At 32.1% G+C, this 13706-nt stretch overlaps 2 protein-coding genes across 2 annotated transcripts; both read right to left on the bottom strand.

Moving 5' to 3' along the window:
* On the bottom strand, nucleotides 1-3159 carry LOC107644860 (putative transporter arsB). Its single transcript, XM_016348804.2, has 4 exons — nucleotides 2906-3159; nucleotides 1361-2619; nucleotides 828-1017; nucleotides 1-752 (listed from the first exon to the last, which is right to left on the bottom strand). Exons 2-4 carry the CDS (start codon nucleotides 2522-2524, stop codon nucleotides 490-492), a joined length of 1617 nt encoding a protein of 538 aa, XP_016204290.1. The 5' UTR covers nucleotides 2525-2619; nucleotides 2906-3159; the 3' UTR covers nucleotides 1-489.
* LOC107644863 lies at nucleotides 7814-10978 on the bottom strand (the record flags this gene model as incomplete). Its single annotated transcript, XM_016348808.2, is given in 2 exon segments — nucleotides 7814-9792; nucleotides 10950-10978. Coding segments are annotated over 2 exon segments (1373 nt in total), but the record flags the coding sequence as incomplete, so codon positions are not given.

The following is a 13706-nucleotide window of genomic DNA, read 5'->3' on the forward strand; positions in this document are numbered from 1 at the left end:
TTAAACAAGAATACACCATGTTATTCCTTAATGACGTGATGAATTATTTGATGAAAAAAAACTACGAAATTAATATAGTACATTTTTGCTCGGTACAATTTAAATTTGCAGACACTATTTTAGTACATACACCCAATCTTAAAAACCATTCTAAAGACTTACTTTTTTTTCTTCACATACTCTTAATATGACGATAACAAAATGGTACTTGATCTTTGTTATTGACACGTCACTCCTAAATTTTAATTCCAGGTAACTCAATCAACTATTAGTCATTTTGTCAAATTTTAAAATCTTTTGGGATCATTTTGTCAATAATAAAGATCAAATACCATTTTGTCAACATCAAAATCTTTCGAGTACCGATTTAGTATTTACCTCGTAATAAGAAAAAGGATAGGGTATACAAGTGATTTTACTGTTGTATAAATGTCTACAAGAAGATTGATTCTATGGAGAATATATATATATATAATTGATGGTGATAATCTATCTTATGAGAGTCAAACCAATAGCAGTGACAATGAGAGTGGAAGGAAGACCAAACTTGAGATGGTTCCAGAAGGTTAAGGTGTAAGCAAGATTTGGTGCTCTACGAGCTTGTTCACACACTATCAAGTTTGCAGCTGATCCCAACAGTGAGAGGTTCCCTGCAATGGTGCTTACCCATGCCAATATCAGCCATGCTTTCTTCTCATCTTTTGCTGATATTGCTGCTGCTGATGCTGCTACTCTCCCTCCAAGCAACAGAACTATATATAACAATCAAAAGAAGAGTTATTATGAAATTAGCTAGAAGAAGAGTCATAGAATTATGAGTTAATTACCTGTTGGAACATTTGAAGCCAAATTTGAAAGGACTAGTATAACAAGTGCAAGTACTACTATGCCAGTGGCATGATCTACATGGGAATATGGCTCCATCAATTCCCACATAGCACTTGGAATTCCAGTTTTGTTGAACCCATCTACTGTGATAAACATTCCACAAAAGAATATCAAAAGTGAATAGGAAACCTGTTCCAACAAGAGAGTAAAACATTCTTAGAGACCATACAATGTTCTCACAGAAAACATAATAAAAAAAAATGAATAAAAAGTTCAAATTAGATAAGTCAACTATGAGTCAACCATTACTGTTTTACTGATGTGTCATATTATGTGACACATCAGCATGCCACGAACTCGGTTCGGGATTAAAAACTTGAAAAATACTAAAAACGGTAAAATCTTATATTCTTTTTACTTTTTGATTTGTCTTCTGTTTGCGAAATTTTGAAAACGGAAAATATTGAAAATGAAAAATGTGAATGCAAATCAAACGCAGTGAAATCGTTTATATAGTTTATATAGGTTTTACCTTCTCTAAGCATGGCCTAGCATCTTTGAAATCAAGAACAACCAGGGCTAGTGCAGCTGTGATTGCAGTCCAAGACATATTCAAACCTAAAAGCATTGCAATCAACATCCCTAAAGTGATCATATAAACACAACATTTCCACAAAACCCTTTTCCACTTCTCATCCAAAAAGTCCATTCTTCCTTCTGCAAAGTGCATAACAAAACTATTTGATTCTGCTGCAACAACCTTGACATGATTATGATCCTCCCTTGTCTTCTCAGCCACTTCATTCGCTGCCTCCTTCGACGCATTCGAGTTCCTCGAGGAATCCACAATGCTACTAGGAACCCTGTAAATTTCGCCTTCATTCGGAGATGCCCGGTTTCTCAAGGTCTGAACTTGAGGAGAGTTTTGAATGCTAACATTGTCCAGACACATATTCCACTCTTGTGAATTCATGGAAGTAAAATGAGACATTGTAGCCGGCGAAAACTGATGAGAATTAACCTCCTCCTCTGCTACAACCTCTGCTTTTGGATCCTCCTCATCTTTGTGAACAGACAACAACTTCCAATACATCAATATAAGAATTGAAGCATTCACCACAACCCCAAGAAGCATAGCTGGAAGAACACCAACTAGAAACTCTCCAAATGGAATCTTACTCTGAACAGCAATAACAAGATTCTGAGGATTCCCAATTGGAGTTGCTGAGGAACCAATGTTAGCACTTGAAGCAAGTGCAAGAAGAAAAGGGTGTGGTGGCAAATTATGCTGCCTTGCAATTTTCAATATGAATTCAGTCAAAACAACACAAGAAGTGTCATTGGTGAAAAGAGCACTTGAAATTGCAGAAATCAAACAGATTCTACAAAGCAAATCTTTTGGGCCTTTACTCTTCCAAGATAGCAATTTTCCCAAGTACTTGAACATGTCTGCTCTTTCAAGATACACACTCACAACCATTGTTCCAAAAAGAAGGCCAAGAATTGGAAGATCAATTGCGGCGTAGGCTTGATCCGGCGAAAGAACTCGAAATATGACCATAAGCATTGCACCAAGCAATGATCCTGCTGTTCTTCCAATTGGTAGAAAAGGAACAGCTGGGAACACTGCTAATACCCAGAAAATTGCAAAGGCTAGTGAGCCTAACACAACTTTTGGAATAGAAGCTAGTGCCATTTTTTTCTTCTCTTTTTTTGTGGCTAAAGAAGTAAGAATCAATTCCAAAACCAAAAGGGGTTTGATCAAATTTCCTCAACTGTTGAAAAGGCAATTGAATAGTTAGATTGCATGAACATATCTCAAGTTCACTGTTTTCATACAAAGTCAACTGATTTTGTTGACCCTAGATAAAAACACCATAGATCTATGTATGAGTTTTTCAAAGATTATAATAACACCATTTTTTTTCCATGAATTCAAACTTATTCAACTCTGTCAATATTGAATAATAGTATCAAAATTAGAAGCGAAGACATGCATAAAATCTTACACAAAACATGTAATAAAACAAATTGTTTACGTTCTTTCTCAAGTCAATTTCTCAAGTCAAGTTCTTGTATGTTTCATGGCTCAATTCAAAAAACCCATATATGCTGTCTTTGGATTGGTTTGTATCAATCAAATATTCACGAAAAGCTAGCAACCTTTTTGGAAGAGTGTCCTTTATGGTTATGAGTGGATTGAGATTGAGAAAAATAAATAAATAAATGCCAAAATAAAAATGGTGGTGGTGAAAATTGGAGAGGAGTTTGGTGCATCACTCTGAGCCTGAAACTTTTGAAGACACGTCATAGCCACATGGTGAATGATATATGGATCATTATTTATATCTTAATTATGCTATATATATATATATACTAAAAATTAAATCAATTAATCATTAAAATAACATAAAATACACCTTAAAAATAAATTAAAAACAATATTATGCACATAAACACAGCAGTAGATGACAATTCTCTAACAACTTCCAATGCCAAAATTCTAACATAAATGACGACAAATTTGTGCAATTTTTTCTTTTTTAATTTAATGGTGTGTGTACATTTGTGGGCCATAAAATTGAATATAGTCATAAAAAATAAAATTAATTTTGATACCTACATCGAACAGAAAGAACATGGGGCATTAACAACAGCTACTTGACAATAATAACAGAAATGCAACTCATAACATATGTCATCATCTCATGCCAGTTTTTAAATCTTTAGCATTGTTTCAAAATAATTATCATCATCATAGATCACTTACTTATTAGTTTCAATAGTTTGGTATACTTACCACTTTGACAAAATCCTATTGAAAATTTCTATATTAACCTAATCAAAATGACGAAGGGAAATTTATGTATAGATAATCTATTAAGAACTTAATATAGAATCTAAAATAATGCCATTAAAAAACTAATTTTTTTAGTCAACATCTATCAATTTTTTTTTAAATTATGTAGTTTATCTTAAATTTTAAATATTAAATTATAAATTATAAATTTTAAAATTAATTAATTAGATTATATACTTAGTGATATTTAATTTTTGAAAATTTGATTATACGAATATTAAAATAATATGACGTGATTTAGTAATTAATAAATTAATAAAATTCTGTGCATAAAAAAAAATATTTGATTGTGTAAAATAACAAAACTTTACACCTGTACACACGAGATACCTTGATCTCTATTATAATAACTACAAAATAATTAGGAAGTCACTCAGATAAATACGTTAAAAACGTTTTTTTTATAAAGATGTTTTTTAATAATTAAAGTTTAACACATATAAACAATTTATAAAATTAATATATATATATAATAAGAGTATTTTAATCATTCTCTATAATAAGGATATTGTAGTTATTTTTTATAAAAAAATAATATTAATTTAGACCAGTTCAAGATTTGATTCACCATTTTTTCGGTTAAATCAATTTGTTTAGCCTAATTTTGATAAAAATAACATAATTCAATCAATTATATATGTTAAATTTTAATTACTGAAAAAATATTTTTAAAAAAAGACATTTTAAGCGTCTTTATTTGAGTGAGTCCTAATTAATTAATATTAAGAATAAATTAAGGATAAAAGTTGAAGTACAACTTGAAGATAAGAAAGTGCAAGTAACAACAAAATCTTGTGAATCCTTTTGAAAAGAACCTTATTGAATTGGGCTGTATTATTGGCTTGAGACACATGAAATAGCATTGAAGATGACATGGTGGTCACACTTGAAGATTTATGAAATTGTTGAAGGAGATTGAGTAAGGGAAAGAACATTATTTGAATGATAAATTAAGATATAACTAATATATGTAAATTATTTTACATGCATGTTTTTCCTTTAGTAGGAAAAATACTTTATAATTAACTAGTAATGTGTATTTGAGTGAGTGCTACGTTCCCCTAAAACTAAATATTTTCAAATAACGAAAGGATAATATAAAATTAATTAGACGAATTGTCGGTTTATTTAAAAAGAAATAGACTACATAAGTTTGTTTATATCACATAGTTTCTGGCTAGATAAGGTGGGTCTAATTAACTTTGATTGGAGGCAGGCCAATCACCATCTTGAAGGCACATATTGTCCACTGCTGACCAACAAATTAGATTATCTCTATTACAATATTTTATATTTTTATGATAAACAATGTAATAAAAATACTTTACTATTTGTTTTATTCATAATCTTCAACGAGGACTAATGTGCAATTATTTCATTTTTTAAATTGTGATTCAGACAGCCCATTGATTCTACTTTGTTTAAAATAAAATGCTCGAATTATTAAGTTTAAAAAATTGCACATAATTCTTTATAATCACTGATTAATAGTTTAAAAAAAAAGATGAAAACTCAACTGCAGTTAACTTTACATGAAATTAATAGTTGAGAGCCGTTAAATAAAAATTTAGTCAAATCATTTAAATCATTTAACAACTCTCAACTATTAACTTTACATAAAGTTGACTGCACCTGAATTTTCACTAAAAACACATAAATCGTATCATTGTGTTGCCCACTCAATGTTAGCTTTGATTCAATTTAATTTCTTTCTCTCTAAATAATGTTGACCACAAAGATTACTTTAAATTTATGTCCGAATTCAAACCCTAAAATTAATCGATATATGCAATACATTTTATAAGTTTGAGAATCTTTTATTTATTAAAAAGTTTTTCTACAGTATTTTTCAGTTCAATAAGATTTGTTATGAAATTAAATTCTATTTAAGAGTTTTTTTTATAGGTCAATTAATTTGTTATATACATAAAACAAAATTTAAATTCTAATATTTATTTAAGTTAATGAATAAACTGACTATTCGATTAATCTAAATTAGTGTTTTATGAATTTGAGTTAATGTAAAATGTTTCAATCCAATCCGATTTGACCCGATCCGAATTCAAATAGGGTAGTATAGGTCCGCTTCTTCTTGCACTCCAAGTTTGCCAACCATATGTGTTTGGCTACAGTTATGTGGTCAGAAGGGAGTCTCTATTTAACATCAACCCGTCCTAATCACGTGATAATAAAAAAAAATGGTATACCATTCAGTCTCAAAGATTGCTACACTACCAATAATTAATTTTGTTTAACTAATTTAATCGCGATATATAAGTTATGAATTTAAATTTTTTAAATTTTAAATTTTTACTTAAAATATAATTTTTTATTTTTAAAATTTTTTATATTTTTTTAGTCTCACCTATAAAATAAATAATAAAAAATTACACTTTATTTTTTAGAATGAAAAAATCCATAAGCTATATAGCCACCGCTATAATAAGTTCCAAGGAAACGTGTCTACATAACAACCCAGTTGTACACTATATACTATATACTTCATGAATGAAAACTGGAGATAATGATAATATTAAATATTTATTTTCAACCTCTCAAATACTAATAGAAATGTCAAATTATGTGATATCAGATTTTGTCGCTTGTGTTATATATATTAATGTGATAATAATAAGGTCAGTTAAGCAGAGAACCTAAAAGATAATATTTTTACTCATTATTTTTTTACACATGTAGAGATTTTAATTTTTGTGCATTACTATCAATATAAAAATATGTTAATAATATATAATTAAACACTGTCATGTAAATAGAAATAGGATAGTGCTCGGTGTAAAAATGACATAACAATTTTTTTTTTGTCAACCTGAAAAAATAACTATTTTTATGTATGTGACCACATTTATATAGTGTATAAAATTAAACTCATGTAAATCAAGAAAGTCCACAAAGTAAGAATATGCTTTGGAAGATTTTGGAAAGTTGCTTATGCATATTGTGTGTGAAAATCATTTTTAACATATACGAGTTGTCATTTTCGTAAGTGAGTTTTTTATTGGTCAACATTTTTCATTTCATAACTTAGAGAGTTAGAGAGAGATCAAGGGAACCACGTGTAATATATTATGATTTCAATTTCAATTCAACTATACATAGAATCATAGATAGAGCCTCGTCATTTTTCAGCGGTGCAAGTGGAATGACCGAACGAACCTAACTCCATTCAATTATTGCAGATTTAAAGGCCTAAAACTAAGTTACTTGTTTGTTTTTGGTTTTTGGAGGGTACTGTAATGAATCTCACATCCAAAAAAAGAAAGAAAAAAAAAAAACTCAAACCCACAACCCCAGGAACAAGGAGGGTGATTTATTTATTATTATCACTTGAACTACAGCTCATTAACGCAAACTACTCTGTTATGGCTGTGTTTGATAAGATGAAATTCTATTGGTATTTTCTACATTATCAGAGCCAATGAATATTGGATTAATTAATTGACTACTCATTCATACGTCACCATGATTTTGATTATTTCTTAATCATAAGCCATAACATTGCCTGCTAATTTATGTTACTACAAAACCTCATTTATTCTGTGTTGTACACCAGATTAATATCTTCTATTTTATCAAAAGCATTTTGCAATGTAGAGAGACAGGGTCAAAGGAAAAGTTTAATCGTGCAGGTGGGTGAATGAAACTGGCACCCACCTATCATTAAAGTCCATGCAATGAAAGCGAAATATTTTGTCCATTGGGAGACTCTGAAGGACAACAAGCCAAACCAAACAACTCAGACAAACCCAACTAATTAGTGCACTGCAAACAACTATTTTATAGGTCCCACCATGATTACTCTGACTCACCGGATAATGTCACCTTTTTTTCTTCTTGTATTTTGTAATTGAAATGAAATAAGATAACGAATTGAATTGAACCCACCAGCAAATGATGAGCCAGCAGCACAACTTCATTGCAGTCTTTCAGTAACACATTCATACATTAGGGGCCATGTTACGGTTAGTGGCAGATTGTACCAGATTGTGCTATAATGTTATTAGTATGTAACATTCTGGGACACTGTGCCGACATACCAATATTTCAAATTTCAATATTTCATCTAATGGTCGATGAAGGTATATTAGCAGAGTGTTCCCACAAATATTATGTTCAAACTTCAAATCACACAAGTCTTGATTTAAATGGTACATAAGTACATAATTACAGATCCATGTAAGAAGTTAACATGTGGAGAAAACAGAGATGCATGGGGAACCCACTTACTAGAACCTAGAAAAGTGCCCCCACCACCAATGCACGAAAAGGATGCAGGCATCAAAGTAGAAATTCGAAAGAAATATGCAGGTTATATCCATGATCCAAGTGCCAACAAAAAAGTTACCTATTTCATTATTGCACGTGGAATGATACAAGAATTCACAACATGAAGTACCTGTATTTTGCTATTTCTGTATGCTTGAAACGAGGAAATGTCCATAACCAATGATCTATGAGAATTTAGAATTCTTTCTACTAGGTCCCTACCTACCAACTATGCTCCCCCTTGGGTCTTAAAGGACAATAATACCAACTTTAGTTTTGTTTTTCTTTTTTGGTTTTCCCTCTTCTGTGTCTCACTCACCCATCCAATTATCACCATTTCCTCAAAGGCTGAACCAACTGCATTGTGAAACAAAGTCCTCAGATATGGATTCAGCGAACTAAGTCCTGCATAGATATTAAAAATCCTTTTTGTCTTGAATCATACATGTCAAGTCATGCTGCAATTAACTAAGTCCTCAGATTTCTGGTTGTAACAGTGGGAAGAAAGCCCAGCTGTTGGCTGATCTACCTTCCTTGGCAGCATTAGCAGAAACATCACCTTTCCTGTTGTCAAAATTGAATTCTTTGGAAGAATTAACGGATTGATGCTTCTGACAGCACTGCCGTTCTTCTCCTAGAGGACTGTTGGGGTTATAGTTCGTTTTCCCTGAACACACATCACAACAACTAATGCTGTCTTTTTGTATGCTTTCTCTGTCAATGGTTTCTTTGGCTAGTATACCCTGTGAAGACTGAGACACGTTTCGAAGCAATGCACCTGTTTTATTGGCAAGGCATCTTGCGATTTCTTCCCCGGTTAGTTCGAATGAGACTCTGTGATCGACTAATGGTGCATTACTTTGATGTACATTCTCTGAGTTTGCAAGGGATGCTACCTCGGAAATCTGGTTTTGCACATAGATGCTGCATTTAGTGGTTGGTCCAGCACTATCAGGGGTCAAAGAGCCAGAACCCAACCTTGAATCCTGCCCCAAACCATCAGGTGTTGCACATCCAGATCCAAGTCTTGAGGCCAGACCCGCACCATCAGGTGTCAAAGATCCCGAACCTAATCTTGAACCTTGCCCTGTACCATCTGGTGTCAAGGATCCAGAACCCACCCTTGAACTCCATTTTCGAGAAGAGAAGTGTTCAAAGCCCAATATCCTTGGTGATTCTCCCTTGTAGAACTCAAGAGTTGGGCGTTTCTCGGGGTAAGGAGTACAGGTTCCGGATGTTGAAATTGCTGATCCAGGTGATATGAGTTGGCCACCTGGGCTCCCAGGATGTTGTTGATAAGGCTGAAATTCATAATTGTGTAATGCAAACTTTTGAATCCCATTATTTTTACGAGCCCGGTCGAGTGACGACGCTAACAACTGAGCAAATGGAACCTCAGGAGATGATGGTGTTGTCATCTGCACTGATTCAGGTGGGGGAGTAAAAGAAGCAGTTGATGGTTCGGTTGTAAAATTTGAAAATACAGGGGGTGAAACTAATTGTGTCTCGTAGGCATAAGGACCTATGGTAAAAATGGATGCAGGTCCACCAGATGAGTAAGAATTGACTGTGAGAGAGAGCAATCCAGCCGGCGAATGAGTAGCGGAAGGTGGATCAGATTGGAGAAAAGATGCAGGAGAAGATGGAGGGACAATGAATGGCATTACAATGGTGGTTGAAGGATTTGGCGGCACAGTAGCAGCTGGACCTGCTGGTGCAACAGGTTCAGGAACAAGGACAGCATGACCAATCCGCTTGTTGCTTTTATGAGTAGATCCAAAACACCAATACAGGCTCCACCAGCTTCCCCAACGTTTTTTCTGCAGTTAGTGAAGAAACAATTCTAAATCAAATGTAGAAGCAAGACCAAAACATTAAACATCTTCCACTGAAATTTTTCCAAATTTCTAATGTCTTGATCTATTGTAATTTTCCTATCAATTGAGTTTGAAATCTATAAACTTATTACGTCAAACATATTGCAAATATAAAGGCATTTCACAAGTCATCAAAACATCAATAAGCACCTCAATTCTCAAATAAATTTGTGCTTTACTTTTTAGATAGTATAAAGAGGAACACTATTATACACCAGATGTGTAAAGAAAATCAATAGCTTCAAGAAAACTATCTCGTGAAGCCTTGAAAGGAAAAAAGGAATTATCAGCAAATGATGGCGATACCTTAATAATATATTTCCAAATGTTTTCTAAAAAGTTGATAAGCTTTAATCAAATGCTGTGTTCCCTAAAGTCAAGCTAAAAAAGGCCCTAATCATAAGATCGATATCTCCGTTGAATTAGTCATCCACGTTTTACTCACATTAGATCCGTGTGACTGTGTAACGACTCATAACAAAAATCATCAATAGCAAGCAGTAACAGAGTTCATGGAATATATTCATCATATCAAATCTTCTTTAAAAGGTTCTTTTTATTCTGACTACTTAATAACTAACTAAGAAAACAATTAAGCATCTGAATATCTGATATATAGTTGAATCCATCGCACAACACTCAATTCATCACCTGCAATCTTATGCGTTATAATAACAGGAACAAAAACGGAAACGCGAGCAAAAAAAACAACGCAAATCTAAGATCCATCCTCACAAACTTTTCCAAAACGGAACAGGAAGAAATGTTTAAAGAATGCAAAAAAGTGATTCAAACTTTTCAACGCTACCATCACTTGAGTCAAATAAAGACTATAGCTAGACCAGAAGTTCATCGCTATAAAAAATAAATAAATAAATAAAAAGTAGATTTAACAAAAATAAAAAATAAAATTAATTAATTAAATAAAAAAACGAAGCACAAAACACAAGATCTCATTGATTTTCTGTCATTCTTCGCGAAGCTGTATCACAGTAACGAAACAGAGCATCGAAAAGCGAAGCGATGGCGCCAGAAAACAGGCACACGTGCACAGGAATGTTTCAGAGAGAGAGAGAGAGAGAGAGGAGAGAGAAACCGACCGGTATGGTAGTTGGTTGGACTCTGGATTGGAACTATATTAATATTATATTATTATTATTATTTATCATTTTTCTAAAAAAAATTAATTTATACGTCTTTAATTAATAATTAATTATCATACAACTATTTTGCGATTCTGTTGATCAAATTTCTATTTTACGAAAATCATAAAAAGGTATCATTCTTACTTTTATGTTGTTTTTCTTAAAGAAGAGCATTATTAGATGATGGTGATAAATGTAAATGGTAAACTACTTCATTTTTCATTCTCCTTATTTTCCTCTGCGTTGTAACTTTATTACACACGAAGAGCGAAAATTTTAGCTTCTATATTTAAGAATTTAAATATTAAAATACCAAATTCTCTTCTTCTTAATTTAATATTTTAATCCTTTTAAAAAAAATATAAGCCATTAAATTTTTAGAAAATCTTAATTGAATATATTTTTTACTTACATATTAATTATATATAGTTAACAAATATAAAGCACGCATAAAAATTAATATAAATATGAATTCTATATAATCTCAATATTAGGCTAAATGATTATTTATACATATAGTTGCGTATAATTACAGCTATCTTTTTTAAGAATTGACAAGATAATAACCGGTGTTGTTGTTGAATAATTTAACAATGATATGATCATCACAACAACAATAATGCTCATAATATTGATCAAGCTACGGCCCTATTCTTTTTTTTTTTGTATAACATAATTATAACTATTTTTTCAGGAGAATGTTTAACTAAATAAAAATTGAATCATAATATATAATGTTTTATCCAACTTTAAAAGTGAACTCATCCTAATTTCAGACTACGTTTAAAAGCCCAAATAAGTTTCCATCTTAGAGAAAAGAAAAAAAAAGGTCATCTATATGTGCTAAATTGTATTCACATAAAGAAAAGTAATAATAGTAATAATAATAATTAATTATTAGTTTATTACTATTGTTATAGTGGTACCACTATGTTTCATGCAAGGATTTCTTAATAATTGAGATCTAGCAAGCTAAGGATTTAGATTATAAAATAATGATGACAGCGCAGGCTCTGAAATAGTGAAATGTATGTGATAGATTGTGGTGAATTGACACAAGTGCCTATCCTTGTACATGTAAAATTACTATTTTGCCACCAGGTTAAAAATAACGGGGGTGTAATAACTAATAACTAATAAGAGGGTGAGATACTCGTGATTCATTGCATGAGTTATTCATTTCATTCCTTCCTCAATGCTTTTAACAGCTTATGTTACCTTTATTCAGAGCGTTCACGTGACCCTCATGATGGTGCTAATTGAGTGCGTATAGGACCACATGCTTACTGGTAGAACTCGTCATTAGACGAATCAAGAACGTACAATCAGTTGACCAATCTGATATTTTTGACCTATTTCAGACGTTGATCTAATCATTATAATCTCTGACGAATAGCTGTGGAGTACATTTGGTAGACTGTAGACATTTCTTAGCAATCATATATGTTTATGGAAAGTGGGAGATTAATTATTTGAGGAATGCTAGTGGGACAGCAGTATAGTTATCAATTAGTCATTATTAATATTTTTAATAGTATGAGATAATATTTAATGGTGTAGAATTATTCATTTTTTTTTTATGGTTGAATACTAGCCAAATTTTAATAAAAGTGCTGGTTCCCTAGACTTTTTCTTATAAAAATATAAATCGGTCTCATCTATTTTCATATTTGTTCAATCTAGCCCCTAGAACCAGTTAACAACAGGTTTAAGCGGATCTCCTTCGTAAAAGGGATAAATCGCCCCTTAAACTCTTCAACTATCTCCCTCCTTCGCAACTCTTTCTTCCTTCTTTCCTCCTTCTTTTCCACCGTCATCGCACTCACATTCCTCCCTCTCCTTTCTCTCCTCCCTTTCTTTTCTCTCTCCATTTTTTTTTACTTTCATATTTCTCTTCATCTCACCACTACCACCACCGCTACAACAACATCATGAATTTCATTTATTTTAACACTCAAATTTTACTCTTTTTTAATCTTTATTTTTTTGGTAATTTTTTTGAAAAAACAAATGGATTTTTTCTTCTAAGTGTCCAGGATACTTATTTAATGTGATTATATTTTCTGTTTTTAAATTTTTGGATTATGCTGATAATATTATTAATGACGATAATGATTGTGATGAAAATGAGAAGAAATGAATATGGTGATTTTGATGATGATTGTGGTGGTGATGATATTGATGATGATTCGGGAAACGAGGTGAGACGGATTGGGGGTGTTGGGGGTTAGAGTTTCGGAGTTGAGAGAAGCAATGGAGAAGAGGGAGAAAAGGAGGGAGTGAGAGTTTCGGAGGAAGAGGGAGGAGGCAGTTGCAGAGAGAGAGCCAGTGAAGCGGAGGAGGAAGATGGTTGACAGGGTGCGATTTGTACCTATTGATTGAAGGCTCAGGAGACGTTTGTCCCTATTACAAAGGAGACAAAGTCACGTAGACACAGTTATCTGACACGTCAACGTTGACCTGCTGTCAGCAGGTTTCAGGGACTGGATTGAACAAATACAAAAATGGATGAGGATCAATTTGTGTTTGTATAATTGTTAGGGAGCGCAATATCTATTGAGTAAATGATTAAGGATCGAAAAGAGTATTTACTCTTATTTTTATTAATGGATTATTTTGTAAAATTTACCTCTAATTAATTTTTACGTTAAAATTAATTAGTTTGTCAACTTTTGTTTTTTTTACTTTATATATAAAATTTTCTTTTTACAA

This window comes from Arachis ipaensis, chromosome B05 (genome assembly GCF_000816755.2).
Source record: "Arachis ipaensis cultivar K30076 chromosome B05, Araip1.1, whole genome shotgun sequence".
Taxonomy (NCBI): domain Eukaryota; kingdom Viridiplantae; phylum Streptophyta; class Magnoliopsida; order Fabales; family Fabaceae; genus Arachis; species Arachis ipaensis.

What these genes read in the sequence shown, in the direction of transcription:
- LOC107644860 (XM_016348804.2), bottom strand. Translation starts at nt 2,524, where the DNA reads ATGGCACTAGCTTCTATTCCAAAAGTTGTGTTAGGCTCACTAGCCTTT. An exon ending in CTAGGCCATGCTTAGAGAAG is followed by an intron (nt 1,018 to 1,360) that starts GTAAAACCTATA and finishes TTGTTGGAACAG; the next exon opens with GTTTCCTATTCACTTTTGAT. An exon ending in GGCTTCAAATGTTCCAACAG is followed by an intron (nt 753 to 827) that starts GTAATTAACTCA and finishes TGTTATATATAG; the next exon opens with TTCTGTTGCTTGGAGGGAGA.